General features: G+C 37.5%; 1 protein-coding gene across 1 annotated transcript; it reads left to right on the forward strand.

Annotated features, from left to right (window-relative positions):
• Nucleotides 1-14,514: 14,514 nt before the first annotated feature.
• On the forward strand, nt 14,515-15,492 carry LOC120220053 (olfactory receptor 9K2). The gene has a single exon (XM_039217025.1). It carries the CDS (start codon nt 14,554-14,556, stop codon nt 15,490-15,492), a length of 939 nt encoding a protein of 312 aa, XP_039072956.1. The 5' UTR covers nt 14,515-14,553.
• Nucleotides 15,493-16,048: the final 556 nt, after the last annotated feature.

A 16,048-nucleotide genomic window follows, 5' to 3' on the forward strand; every position in this document is an offset into this window, starting at 1 on the left:
AAATTGGCCTTTAATATTTCTGCCACTAAATATTTTTTGAAATATTATACATGTTCACTTAATTTTTTTAAACTTTTTAATTTATAATAGAGACAGAGAGAGAGCATGAATAGGCGAGGAGCAGAGAGAGAGGGAGACACAGAATCCAAAGCAGACTCCAGGCTCTGAGCTGTCAGAACAGATCCCGATGCAGGGCTCAAACTCACAAACTGCGAGATCATGACCTGAGCCAAAGTCAGTTGCTCAACTGACTGAGCCACTCAGGTGCCCCCAAAGTGTGTTTTTTTTTTTTTTTAAAAACCATGGTTCTCTAAGGATAGTCTGGGAACTTCTGGGAGTTCTCTAGGGGAAAGAACTGAAAAATCAAAACTATTTCATAATAATGATAAGATATTATGGTCTTTTTCACTTTCATTCTTGCACGTATATATAGTAGGCTTTCCACAGGCAACATACTGTTTGATATTGCAACCAACTGAATGAAGGAGCAGATAAGAGAATCCAGCTCTTTTCTATTAAGCAAAATACTAGACAAATTTCCAAAAGTAAAAACAATGATACTCAGGTGACTGTGTGACTCAGTTGATTTAAGTGTCCCACTCTTAATTTTGGCTCAGATCATGATCTTATTGTTCACAAGTTCAAGCACTGTGTCAGGCTCTGTGCCGTTGGCACAGAGCCTTCTTGGGATTTTCTGTCTCCCTCTCTCTGTGCCCCTCCACCACTTGCTTTCTCTCTCTCTCTCTCTCTCTCAAAGAAATGAACTTTAAAAACATCCCAAAACAGACAACAAAAAACCCCCAATGATTCTCTTCTTACTATTTTATTTGGAACAAATAGCTATTGTTCATAAAATGTTATTTTCATGCTAAACATGAAAAGGTCTATTGTTACTTTTTCCTTTAATAATTGGAGTCCATTCTTTGTTTTTCCTCTGTGAACACTTATTTTCCAGTTATTTTGAACAAACCATATGTACAGAAGAAAATTTAAACTTCTCTGATGGCTTATTTACATTGTCCTAAGTACTAATCACAATGCAATGTTTAAATTATTTGCTAAAGGTATAGATACACCAATAGATTATTTAAGCATAGGATGATTGAGACAGCAGTGATGAGACTGGATTTATCTTCAGACTGCATTTTTAAAAAAGATTTTGTTTAATTTCCAATTTAAAAGAATTTGTTTAAATTCCAGTCAGTTAACCTATAGTGTAATATTAGTTTCAGGCGTACAATGTAGTGATTCAAATATTCTATACATCACCCAGTGCTCATCACAGGTGCATTCCTTAATCCCTGTCACCCTCATCCCCCACCCCCACCTCCTCTCTGGTAGCCATCAGTTTGTTCTCTATAGTTAAGAGTCTGTTTCTTGGTTTGCTCTCTCACTCTCTCTCTCTTTTCTTTGTTCCTTTTGCCTGTTTGTTTTGTTTCTTAAATTCCACATGAGTGAAATCATGTGGTATTTGACTTCCTCTGAGTGACTTATTTCACTTAGCATGATACTTTAGCTCAATCCATGTCATTGGCAAATGGCAAGATTTCATTCTTTTTTATGGCCGAGTAATATTCTATTGTATATATTTATACCACATCTTCTTTATCCATTCATCAATCAGTGGACACTTAGGCTGTTTCCATAATTTGGCTATTGTAGATAATGCTGCTGTAAACATCATGCATCGGAGACCAGCTCTGGTTGGGGTCCAGGGGTCTCTGAAGGATGGATGGTGTCAGCAAGGGAGGGATGAGAGAGGCCTGAGAGTCTTTCTGGCCACCAGGCAGGCATCTCCACTCTGCTCTGACTGGGGCTCAACTTTATTTTATCATTAAGTGTTTGCAGGACAGCACAGAAGTGGCATTTGCCTTAGACCATGATTTCTGATAACAAACTTCTTTGATATGTAAGAATTTCCCAGAACATAGATTTGTAGAAGACGCATGCATAACCTTTATCAATAGTGATTGACATAGGGGATTTAGATGCTTATCCTATGGGTAAGGAAGGCATCTTTAGCATACCAGACAAAGTTTTTAGCATAAAAAGGGTGAAGTTACTTCTTTGTGGGCAGGGGTCAATAGCCTGTTGTTTAAGGTGGAAGTATCAAGAAAAACAGGTCTTTCAGGGAACACCTTTGCTCCCATAATCACAAAAGAAGAAGTTCCTCAATAGGTTCCATCAGAGGGAGCAATCCACAAATTCAAGGCCAGAATAAGTCACTCACAAGATGCTCCAAGAAGGAACAATTGGGTGGGGGTAGATATCTGTCCTTAACTCTAAATTAGGTTCTTTGTCTCAGAGCCAGACTCAGTTGTAACTCTGTGTTCTTAGCCCCCTTTATTATGTAAGTCTTGGATCTGCAAGGCCCATAGGAAGAGCCTTTTGACAATCATCCACAATGCTTTCATCTGAAGTCTGTTTGGAAAAGGCAGGAATATGCTTTTCCTTATGAGCAATCTGTGTGGAGAATATCGGTCTTATCTGGAATATTGTGAGGCCTGGTCAATATCAGCAGCCTCATTTCCAACATGAGCCAGTAGTAGCAGAAGGAGATACCAGTTTTCGTTTCTCATGGCAGGAGCTGTGCAAACGCTACCATTTCCTCGCTGTGACAGTCATCCAGTGAGGCCAATGTGGCTCCCAGCAATCATGGTATGTGTATTTCTTTGAATTAGTATTTTTATATTCTTTATGTACATACCTAGTAGTGCAATCTAGACCTAAACTACCCTAGATCATTGGGTAGTTTTATTTTAACTTTTTGAGAAACCTTCATACCATTTTCCACAGTGGCTGAATCAGCTTGCATTCCCACCAACGCAGGAGGGTTCCTCTTTCTTCACATCCTCATCAACACTTGTTGTTTTTTGTATTGGTAATTTTAGCCCATTTATTTTCTGTGCTGGGTGCCATTTTATGCTTTCGTATAAGTCTTTGGCATTGCATCTTGTATCATGCCTGGATACACATGTTGCAAATATTCTTTAAAAATTAAAACAAATTTCTATATATTATGGTGTTTTGACATATTAAAAAACTCTTCTGGCTGGAGAAACACTATCCCTCCCTGGGCTAGCTGATCAGAGGAAACCAGCCAGGAGCATGCCTTTGATTGGTAAATAACCAATCCAGAGCCATACCTCCGCTATCAGGCCCTTACCTCCAAGAGGCAATATTCCTATATCTTAATCATTACAGGACCAGGTACCGAGCAAGTAGGGACCACCATTGTAGTTAGAGCTAGCAGAAATTATTCAAACTAGCCAATCCTAAACCATTTACCTGGCCCTACCTTGCCTTTCCTGTGGAAATGCCAATAAAACCTATGGTCTAAGCCCTCCACTTCTACCTAATTTGAGGAGGGAGTATCACTGCAGTGATATTATTCAACAATAAGCCATAGCTGATGGGACTTCCTGAGTTCCATCTTGGCATCTTCCTCATTGTTCTCCAAGGCATATTTTAACCCCTGCCTCTTTCAACCTTCTTCCTGGGATCTGTGAACAAAATAAACTTTCTTCCAAGCCTCCTTGTTTCCTCCTGTGGCTACACCAACTTTACCACATCATACTCAATAGACACATTCTTATAACAATGGATCTACACAGTTAGCAGTAGAAATATTCCTGGAAACCATTCTGAGCTAGGGTAGCTAACATTGCCTGATTACTTATAAATGTGACTGAGAAACATAAACTACACCTTCCTAAAAGTTTTTAAAATGTATTCTCAACTCAAAGTCCCATTACCTGGATCCAAAATGCAATTGTCACTTCAATATTACCTGACCTGAAAGGAACTATCAGAGGATGGAGCAAGCTGTTTAATTGGTTGCAGGTACTATGTTTTTGCAAATTTTAAAACACATAGCTAAATAAAAACATTGCTGGGCTCTCCCATCCCTTCAGTGACTTCAAAGGAGATGGTACAGGATGGTACAGGTTGGTCCTTAACCCTATGCTCCTTCAGCTTCATGACGAATATGTTTCTGATCATGGCATGTCTTTTACCTCCTTCATGCCTTAGTTGATATCTTTCACTAACTGTATAGTGCTCTTTAAAAGATCCTGTTCTTTAAAAGGTCTTGCACACACATTAATAGCTATTTCTAAATAAAACCCAATTTTTATTATAAAAGGGATACTTTCTTTCTCTATTACATTTTCTAATTGCTTCCTGTTCATATAGAGAAATATTGAGCATCTTGACTAAACTAATGTATTAGTCTTCCTAACCTTATACAGATTTTCTTTATATTTTATTGTATGCCATTGTGGGCAATTATTTTGCTATGTTAATACTTTTTACTCTCTTCCAGTCCTTATGTATTTTCCTTACTGCATTAGCTATAATTTGCAGTGAAATGCTGTGTTTGACTTTTTGAGGAAACTCCATATTGTTTTCCAGAGCAACTGAACCAGTTTGCATTCTCACCAAATGTGCAAGAGGATTCCTCTTTCTCCATATCCTCACCAGCATCTGTTGTTTCTTGAATTGTTCATTTTAGCCACTCTGACCAGGGTGAGGTGATATCTATTGTAGTTCTGATTTGTATTCCCCTGATGATGAGTGATGTTGGGCATCATTTCATGTGTCTGTTGGCCGTCTGGATGTCTTCTTTAGAAAGTGTATATTCATGTCTTTTGCCTATTTCTTCACTGGATTATTTGTTTTTTGCATGTTGAGTTTGGTAAATAGATTTTGGATACTAACCCTTTATGCAATATGTCATTTGCAAATATCTTCTTTGAATCCATCTGTTGCTTTTTAGCTTTATTGATTGTTACCTTTGCAGTGCCGAAGCTTTTATCTTGAGGAGGTCCCAATAGTTCATTTTTGCTTTTATTTCCTTTGCCTTTGGAGATGTGTTGAGCAAGAACCGGGTGTCCCAAAGAGTCTGTTCAGTCCATCCACACAGTGCCACACAGGTGCGAGTGAGCTGGTTGTGTTGTGTTCCATAGTCTCCTACTCCTCCCAAGTGCTTGGCTGGGATTCAAACCCCGATGTCTTAAAGGATCCCACTCTGTATGCCCTGGTTCTGGTTCTGAGGTGCTGTCACTCCACCAGACAGCTGACAAAGGGCCTCTGGTTGGCAGAGGGTCTGCGGGGTCTTTTGTCCTTGGGATGGTTATTTACCTTCTTCCCACTGCACTTAAGGGAGAGGATGGCTCTCTACAACTGCACCTGGGAGCCAGCTACTGAGCCTGGGTCTGGCTCCCCTCCTCTACAGGTGCACGAATAGGGTAGAGAATGTCCCACGGTTAGAAATTGGTTCTTTCTCCATTTTTTCTGCTCCCCGGTCTGTGATTTCTCTCTTGTCCAAATACAATCCTACATTTCCCCAGCCTGCTTTTTCTTCCTTTTGTCTCTTCACAGAAAGTAATCTCTCCCCTCCATTCCTATGCCACACATTTTATTTCTCCCAGTTTGCACTCATGCCCCTATGGCCCACCGTGTTGTCTCTGTGGCCCCTGGGGATGTTTTTCTCACTCTATAGCCCGAATTCTTGGAATTCCAAGTCTTCTGGCCTCAATACCACTGCTGTGTTTGAGGGGTAAGGGAAACTCAGGTCCCTCTACTTCTCTGCCATGTTGACTCCTCCTCCTCAAACTCATATGGTGAAGCCCTAACCCCCAGTACCTCAGTATATGACTATATTTGAAGATAGAGCCTTCAAAGAAATAAATAAAATAAATCTGTTATAGTGGGTTCTAATACAGTCTGGCTGGTATCTTTATAAGGAGATAGTAGGATACATCGAGTGACACTAGAGGTGCATATCCACTGAGGGACAACCGTGTGAAGAGGGAGCAAGAGGACAGACATCTTCAATCCAAGAAAAGAAGCCTCAGAATAATTACGGCACCTCGATCATGGACTTTCAGTTTCCAGAACTGGGAGAAGAAAACGGGTGTTTAAGGCACTCATTCTGTGGCATTTTGTTATGGGAGCCCTAGCAAATCATCATAAACATTATACAGAAGGAAAAGGAAGGTTAATCTGTCTTTGTCCACAGGTGACATAGTTGTCTATGTAGAAAATCTGAAAGAGCTGCCCAAACACTCTCGTAAAACTAATAGGATATATGGAAGGGTTGCAAGATACATGGTTAATATACAAAAGTTAATTGCTTTCCATATCGCCAATGAGCAAGTGGAGTTTAAAATTAAAAACACAATACCGTTTGTATTATAATTACCTCCAGTAAAATATTTAGATGTCAATCCCACAAAATATGAACAAAATCTCTAGGAGGAAAAGTATAAAATTCTAATTGAAGAAGTCAATGAAGACCTAACAATTTGGAAAACTATTGAATGTTCCTGATGAAGAAAAGTTAACATTGTCAAGATGTCTTTTCTTCCCAACTTGTTCTATTCATTCAATTCAATCCAAATCGAAATTCTAGCAGGTTATTTTTTGGTTATTGACAAACTTTCGATATTAAATGAAGTTTCTATGAAAAAGGCAAGAGACTGGAATAACTAACATAATATCATAGAAGAGAACAGAATCAGAGGAATGACAATACACAAATTCAACTATACACAACCATACTCATCCAGACAGTGTGGTATTTGTAAAAAAATGAACAAATAGTCAATGGAATAGCATAGAGAAACTAGAAATCGAGCCACACTGAAGAAGCAAAGCATAATGTTCTCAATAAGCAAGGAAAAGTATTTGATACAATTCAACATGCATTTCTGGCATTAAAAATTTAAAACTAACTGAAAGTAGGCATAAAACACAGAATTAAAGAAAATTTCTATAAATATTTTTTAATGAGGAATCATTGGAAACTTTCTTTTTGAAACCAGGTAAAAGGAAAAGATATCCACTACAAACGACTCATCTTCATTTACCAAAGGATTATAAACAATGAAATAAGAAAACAAGTTAAATATGTAAAGGAGGGACAACACTCATTATTTTAAGATATAACTATCTTCTCAATAGGAAATTTATGTACACATTATGAGGGTGGAATCTTTTTAAATTTACTGTTAATATTTGAAATTGATACCAAATTTGGGTTTAGACCTTCTAGTTTTTGTTTGCTGAATATTATAACCATTGGTTATCCCCTTCAACAAGAAAGAATGTTATTGTGCTATCTATTTATGACTTGTGTTTTTTATATAGGTAATGCTTTTTGGAAAATTAATAATGTCTGTGTTTCTACTGATAATGAGTATTATATAATGAATAAAATATATTTATATTCAATCCATTTAACTGTATATGATTTTAGGAAGATAGAACTTTTCTTTCTTATCTGTTAATCATATTGTGGACTTGCAAACAGGGCTATTAAAATAACTGTGATGAGCTAATTAAACAGAGGGAGCACAAACATTATAATTATTTACATCATAATTCTCAATCATTACTACTATGTCATCATGGATTACAAGGAAATGGAACAACCATCTTAAAATCTCAAAAAATATTTAGAGGACAAAATACGTTTTAAAGTTTGTTTTCCTTCCTTTTTTTTTTTTTTTTTTTTTTTTTACAAATAGTTTATTGTCAAAGTAGTTTCCACATAACACTCAGTGCTCATCCCCACAAGTGTCCTCCTCCATGCCCATCCCCCCACCCCCCCACATCCATCAGTCCTCAGTTTTTGTCAGCATTCAAGAGTCTCTCATGGTTTGCCTCTCTCCCATTCCCCCACCATTTCTGCCCTTCTTCTCCCCCTTGTTCCTCCGTCAAGTTCCTCCTAATCCTCCTCTACGTGCAAACATATGATATTTGTCCTTCTCTGCCTGACTTATTTCGCTCAGCATAACACCCTCAAGGTCCATCCATGTTGCTACACATGGCCAGATTTCATTGTTTCTCATTGCCATGTAGTATTCCATGGTATAGATAAACCACATCTTCTTGATCCATTAATCTGTTGATGGACACTTAGGCTCTTTCCATGTTTTAGCTATTGTGGAGAGTGCTGCTATGAAGTTTGTTTTCTTTCTGAATTTGGTATCTTAAATTGGGGAAACCAATGCCAAAAATATATGAAAGTTGGCTGGTCATTATATGCATATTTAAGCATAGATCATACATGGTTTGAAATAATACTTGAATCTTAGCATTATTATGTCTTGAGAAAAGAATAAATTGAGCCAGGTTTATAGTGGGTGTTGCATGTGGTGCACCAGCTGGAAATGGACTACTGCTGCAACATTGTAGTCCAGCTCAAAGGTATTTCACATATCGCTTAGAAGGAAATTATTCAAAATAGGCATAATTTCAAGCTGCATAGTTGTTGTCTTGCCTAGAATATAGTCTGAGACACATATTTAGACTGACTTAGGGTCAGTAGGCTAGTGGTTTACATGGATACCTAGGAGCTTGAAAGCAACAAGATTGAAGGATTACTGACATGGTGGTTTATTTGTAGAGGGGCCTCCATGAATGGTAAAAGGAATTGAGAATATCAATTTCCCACACGAATGCTCAGTAATTCATATCAGATATGGGGTAGTTTATCAGTAATCTGGTGAAAGCAATGATCATTATCTTCCAGATTCTTTGCCATCCACTTCATTGCTCATTCAGTAGGTCTCATCAATAATATAACCATGGTAGAAGAGATAGAATTCACAACATGGATGGCTCAACATTGGCTAACCTGGAAATTACCCACACTAAGTGCACAATTTTCTGATGATGGTTATTAAAAATATAGGGAGGGGGCGCCTGGTTGGCTCAGTCGGTTAAGCGTCCAACTTAAGCTGGTTGAGGTCATGATCTCACAGTTCGTGGGTTCGAGCCCCACGTCAGGCTCTGTGCTGACAGCCAGCTCAGAGCCTGGAGCCTGTTTCAGATTCTGTGTCTCCCTCTCTCTCTGACCTTCCCCTGCTCATGCTGTTTCTATCTCTCAGAAATAAATAAAACATTAAAAATTAAAAAATATATATATAGGGAGAAAAACAAGATGCCTACTGATGGATGAATGGATAATGCTGAATATACAAATGAATGGAACCTTATTTGGCATTAAAAAGGAAGGAAATTCTGCCTTTTGATAACATGGATCAACATGGAAGACATAATGCTAAGAGAAAATATCAATCACCGACAAATATTCTATAATTCCTATTATATAATATATCTTATTATATAAGCTCTTAGAAACAGAGAGTAGAATGGTGATTGCTGGTATTGAGCAGAGGGGAAAATGAGGAATTATCATTCAATGGGTTTCAACTTGTTTCGATTATGCAAAGTGAATAAGTTCTAGAGATCTGTTGTATAGCATTGTGCCTATAGTCACAATTCTGTGCTGCACACTTAAAAGTTCTTTAAAAAAGTAGATCTCATGATAAATATTCTTACTACAATAGAAAATTTTCCTGATAAATATAGTATAACTTGAGCCTACAAACCAGTCATCATGCTTTAGTTTGATTACATTGGTTTTTCCATGAAGGAGAAGTAGTGATTTGTCCAGGCTCTGCTCTAGTTATAATTTTGCCCTTCCTGTTCAAATTACTAATGTCAATACCACTATATCAAGACTCAACAAATGCCTTATTTGATATCAAGTCGTATTGCACTAGGACTTTGGTGTAAGGCACTCCCTTTACAAGAAGAGAAATAAGGCTATATATTCATATCCATGAGATTCAATGGAATTATAAATCACCTCAACAGATAGAATCAGGTGAACTCATGGAATGGTAAAATCACTTATTGAAGATTCCTTTTTTTGATATCCTGGCTGGCAACACTTTACACAGTTGGGTTATTGTCTCTAGGATATTGTATATATACTGAGTTAGCAAACAATACATGAGGTTATTTCTATCATAATATGACTATTGGCCCAAGTACCTTGGGTCACTGTTGGAATGTCAACTACCACTGTAAAACCTGCTAACTCACTTTTGTTTTCCTTGCTGCCCCTATGACATTGGACTTTGCTGAGTTATTATACTGACTACTCAACAGAGGACTACTTTTACTGGGGGACACGGCAATTGCTCCTGTCTCCTGGGTATTCATTTCACCGAACCGACAGGTAAACAAAATGCTTTGTATTCTTTTGGGTAACTGATAGTGATTAGAAAAAGACATTAATATGCTTCAGATTCTGTGTCTCCCTCTCTGACCCTCCCCTGCTCACGCTGTCTCTCTCTCTCCTAGAAATAAATAAAACATTTAAAAAAAAAGAAAGAAAAAGAAAAAAATATTAAAAGAAAATAGAGGAAGAGGTATAATAGTAATTAGGGAATTTTCCAAGATGTCTTCTAGCACCACCATGACTGATGGTAAATATGAATGAACAAGTGTGGTATGCTTTTGTACTACTAATTATCAATTATCAATGATGAAATATAGCTAAAGAATAAATATGGAGAGTTTTAAGTGAAAATGAAATGAACTTAATGACTAGAAGTACAAATACCTCTAACAAACATATTTCATAACAGTATTTTCTTTCACATCTATGTCAGTTTGTCTATGACAAGTTTTGTTGTAAAGATAAATGAAATGCTTCTTTTTCAGTGAAGTTACTCAGATTGAGAGGTCATTTTGGTCCCTCCCAAAGGATTCACACAACAAAAAAGGAAAAGAGGAAAAACAACTGTTATATATATTTTGACTCCTATTAAGTTTAGGCTCTTCTTTTTCCTTTCTTTTTCTTTCTTTCCTTACTCTTTCTTTCTCTTTTCCCCCAAATCTAGAGCAACTGTGATCCTGATGGAGCTTGGCTCTGGCACCTAGCTACCTTAATGGCTTCCTTATGCTTCCTTCTCTCCCAGGAGGACTATCTCCCAGAAGAAAAGAGAAACCTCAAGGCTGTAATTATTTGAAAAAGTTACACTGTTATGCCAAAACGAGAGCCAAGATGGATAACTGGTAATGATATTCCGGTAGATGATCAGAGATTCCAGATGGCTCTGGACCTCTTACGTATCCAAGACAATCTACTTCACTTCTTTAAAAGCACTCAGCATCCAAGAATGCAGGACAGAATATCCTGTGGATTGATTCCTCAGGTTCCCTTTGCATAACCATAGACTGTAAATCCTGGATCTGTTTCAGTCTTAGCAAAGCATCTTTCAGAAAATTCACCTTGTGTCTCCTCTACAAAGGACCATAGGATATTCCAAGAAGTCAACTAGTTAGGCAAAGTACAGTTGTTAATTAGAGCAATAAGGGGAATTAGTCTGCTTTCTCTATGGGAAGAACTAAAACTGGGATAATAACCATGCATTTGGAATTTCTTTGCGGGGGGGGGGATTCACTTTATCCTCACATACTGATTATTTAGTGTTTGTAGCACAGTCATTAATTAACTTTATGTTTACCTTTTCTAGAATTAAAACAATAACAAGAGGAAAACATGGGGATTCTGCTGCTTCATTTTCAGAATCTGACAAGTTACCAGACTGTATAAGGTAAGGGTACATGTTAAAACATGAGAGATTTGGCTAATAATAAGTCTCAAACTGACTACTTGCTTATTGGCTACTCTAGGAAAGACTCCCTTTTCTTTCTTTATTTTTTTTTTTAATGTTGTTTATTTATTTCTGAGAGAGAGAGACAGCATGAACAGGGGAGGGTCAGAGAGAGAGGGAGACACAGACTCTGAAATAGGCTCCAGGCTCTGAGCTGTCAGCACAGAACCCGACAGGGAGCCCGAAACCACGAACTGCGAGATCATGACCTGAGCCGAAGTCGGACGCTTAACAGGCTGAGCCACCCAGGTGCCCCAAGACTCCCTTTTCTAGGAATAAATATCTTTTATCTACTTATCTTCAGAAGTAAACTTACTAAGATTAGCACAAACTTGATAGGAATAAATCTGGATTATTAAAATGATGTACAATCTTGACCTTTGCAAGATTTCAGGAAATAAATAAAATATATTATTGAAATATTTCTTGACTACTTCAGGTTCTATTCTCACTGTTTAACTACGTATCTTATGTCTCCTCAGAACCTAAGTATTATCTATTTAAACTTTTGTTCTTTTATAATACAATTATTTGCATATTTAATTTTGGTGGAGGTGGATAATATAATATTGAGACACCATACTACTTTTCTTCAGTTATCTCCTTCTGGGGCAAAATATTACACTTCTCTCAGATTTCTTTATTCTTTTTAATCTTTTAACAGTTTCTCTGATTCCTTTCCTCAACATAGAATAGTTTACCCAAAAAAACCCCATATACATATTATTTATTTTCAACCTAATTAGTGCTTATTATTTGGTGTGCATTGTTGGATTGAGCACAGAAAGATATGATAAGTGATAATAGTTAATATCTGTCAAGTGCCTATTCTGTCATAAATGATAATCATTTATGTGTGTTATCCTGTTTTTAAGTTTATTTCTTTATTATGGGGTGCCTAGGAGGTCCAGTTAGTTAAATGACTGACTTTTGATCTCATCTTAGGTCATGATCTCATGGTTTGTGAGTTTGAGCCCCCTTCAGGCTCTGTGCTGACAGCACGGAGTATGCTTGGGATTCTCTCTCTCTTTCTCAGTCTTTCTGCTCCTCCCCGCTTGTTCTCTTTCTCTCTCTAAAAAATAAGAAAACATTTAAAAAGAGGTTTATTTATTTATTTTGAGAGTGAGGGAGAGAGAGAATCCCAAGTACACCCCATGCTGTTAGCACAGAGCCTGTAGCAGGGCTTAAACTCATAAACCATGAGATCATGACCTGAGGTGAGATCAAGGAAGAGTCATTTAACCAATTGAGCCCCCAGGTACCTCTTATGTGCATCATCTAAGTATATGCCCCCAGGAAAACTTGGTAGTTATATTGTGTTATCCCTGCTCTATGCGGGGATACAGTGATGTAGTAACTTGCCATATAATTACATCAGTAACTTAAGGAACATAAGTAGGTTGTATAGGAAACAAATAAGTTGCGTAAGTCACTTAGTCCAAGGTTCCAGTTAGTAAGTATGAGAAGCATCACTGGCCGTTCCTTAAATTAAACCTAAACCCACGCTAACCACCTCAGTATTTCAAAGTCCTCAAGTTTTTCTGATTCTGCATGTTCAAATAACATGCAATAGATATCTGTATAAGAAATATTGACTTCTATTTTCCAGACACGGAACAATGTGCTGAATTTATGGAGGACAAGTTGAAGTTTGGTCTTAAGGAAGGACTTAGTAATATTTAATATGAATATTAAAATGTGGTGATAATAGCTACCATCCTCAGGAGCATGATACATGCAGAAATGTTTTAACCTAGGTTGAAAATTAGAGAATATATTTTGGAGATAAGAAACTTGACCTGAATTCTGAAGTACAAGTAGAGGTAAGTCTGGTAAAGGAACCAGAAGGGTTTGTTGTAAAAGGCAGTGTCTGCAGTGACTAAGAATGCATGGACTCGGGAGCCAAGTGTTTATGCTACAAACTCTGATTCTGTCCCCAGTAGATGGGATCAATGCTCTTTATTTCTCTGTGTCTCAGTTTCCCCATCTGTAAACTAAGGAATATCATAGTACTCCATATTATTGTTGTATGGATTAAATGAGCTACTCTAAAAGCATTTAGAAAAGTGGCTGGCATATCAAAAGTACAACATTATTGTAGTCATTGTTATTATTATTATTATTATTATTTAGGGAGAACCGAGCACATAGAGGCCCGAGAGAACAAAAAAAGTTACCATATTATTACTACAAGCAGTTCAAATCCTCAGTTGAGCTGTCTCGTAAATGACAGTTAAAGGTGTGACAGCTATGCAAGTCATATCTAGGGTAAATATGAATGCAGTCAACAATCCTTCATCTGTATCTTTTGTTCAGTATTTTTCTCTAAAGTAACTCTTCCATCTAGACTATCTGGAGGCCTCTCCTTAAAAAAATAAGGAGCTGCACGCTGAGTTAATACAGGGAAATTATCTTTATGAAAAGGCTATGGAGGCCCATCTGGGAGAGAAACCTTAGCATGTGAGTCCCCATAGTTTTTGTGTTTATTTGTGCACAACTTTGATCCTAGTGAGTGAATAACTTATATCAGAATTCGAAGTTTCCATTACCTACAAAAATTATTTTCACCCCTTACGTAATTTTTATTTAAAGTCTGTCACTTCCTTTAGATATGTTTACATGAAATAGAAGTTAAGTTTTTAAATTGAAACCCTCATATCTACAAATGCAGACACTGTAATTCCTTCTTAAATGTCATCTACTAAATTATTTGTGGTCCCTTTCAGTCACCTCTTCATGACAGTGAGTTTATTGCATAAACCATGAAACAGAAATATACACAGAAGTGATACTTGCAAATGTGAAAGGCACTTGGGTGGAAGGAGACTGCATTCGATTCAAGGGAAAACATCTAATTCCACCACTGTAGAAAGAAGGACATAAAACTAATGTTTTGATTCATCATCAGTTGCAACGGCTTAAATTTAAGTCACAGTAATTTTATAAAGTTAACAAGAATAATGATCATACAATAGCTTTGAAATCATAATTCTGCCATGATCATTTGTAGCTATGTTCAAAGTCCATAGTTCATTTGTTTATTTGTCCCTGTGCCTCTCAGCAGGTTTCTGCCATGGCTGACAGAGGAAGCAATGACTCAGAAGTGACCGACTTCATCCTTGTAGGCTTCAGGGTCCTCCCAGAGCTCCACATTCTCCTCTTCCTGCTCTTTCTGCTTGTGTATGTCATGATCCTTCTAGGGAATGTTGGGATGATGACCATTATCATGACCGATCCCCGACTGAACACACCAATGTATTTCTTCCTAGGCAACCTGTCCTTCATTGATCTCTTCTATTCGTCTGTCATTGCCCCCAAGGCTATGATCAACTTCTGGTCTGAGAGCAAGTCCATCTCCTTTGCAGGCTGTGTGACGCAGCTCTTCCTCTTTGCCCTCTTCATCGTGGCTGAAGGGTTTCTCCTGGCAGCCATGGCCTATGACCGCTTCATCGCCATCTGCAACCCGCTCCTCTACTCTGTCCAGATGTCAGCGCGTCTCTGCACCCAGTTGGTGGCTGGTTCCTATTTTTGTGGCTGCATCAGCTCAGTTCTTCAGACAAGCATGACCTTTACACTGTCCTTTTGTGGTTCTCGGGCCATTGACCACTTTTACTGTGACACCCGCCCACTTCAGAGACTATCTTGTTCTGACCTCTTCATCTATAGGATTATTTCCTTTTCCTTATCCAGCATCATCATCTTGCCTACCATCATAGTTATTATTATTTCTTACTTGTATATTGTGTCCACAGTTCTCAAGATACACTCCTCTGAGGGACGTAAGAAAGCGTTCTCCACTTGCAGTTCTCATTTAGGAGTCGTGAGTGTGCTGTACGGTGCCGTCTTTTTTATGTATCTCACTCCTGATAGATTTCCTGAGCTGAGTAAAGTGGCCTCATTATGTTACACCCTAGTCACTCCCATGTTGAATCCTTTAATTTACTCCCTGAGAAACAAAGATGTCAAAGAAGCTCTAAAAAAACTTCTAGAGAAAAAGAATCCTACTCTTTGATTATTATTTCTTTTTCACCATTGATTTTGTGGTTATTTCTTTCATGCTCCTAGTGGCCATTAATGAAAGTTATTCTATTAAACATCATAAATATATTATCAGAACCTTTTTCTGGTGAGGCCCCTGGAACATTCGTCATCCTGAACATCTCAGGTACTGGAGATATTCTAGATATTAGAGAAGCATTTTTCGAGATGAAACCTCCTACTATCTCAAATAATATTCTGTTTCACAGAATTGACTTGTATTTATTTAATGGCTTGCTGCTGAGCATGACTTTTATTATTAACACAGTGTATAAACAATATTTTGTCAGCTGTTTCTTTTGGAATTTGTCCTTGCTTCATAACATAATCACTGACATTGACAAGAATGTCCAACTTATTTTTTAAAATAATATGTTTTCCAATTATATAACTACTTTGTATTAGCATGTCATGTCATTATTGGATTTGCATTTTGAATCAGGTCTGATGTGTATTGCGTCAAGAGGAAGTAATAATAATAAAAAATAAATAATATGTAATCTTTGCTATAAAGATCAATTTGAAAATTT

This window comes from Hyaena hyaena, unplaced genomic scaffold, assembly GCF_003009895.1.
Source record: "Hyaena hyaena isolate Hyena2069 unplaced genomic scaffold, ASM300989v1 scaffold_663, whole genome shotgun sequence".
In the NCBI taxonomy this organism is placed as follows: domain Eukaryota; kingdom Metazoa; phylum Chordata; class Mammalia; order Carnivora; family Hyaenidae; genus Hyaena; species Hyaena hyaena.

Coding starts and splice junctions, on each gene's coding strand:
- LOC120220053 (XM_039217025.1), top strand. CDS start 14,554: ATGGCTGACAGAGGAAGCAATGACTCAGAAGTGACCGACTTCATCCTT.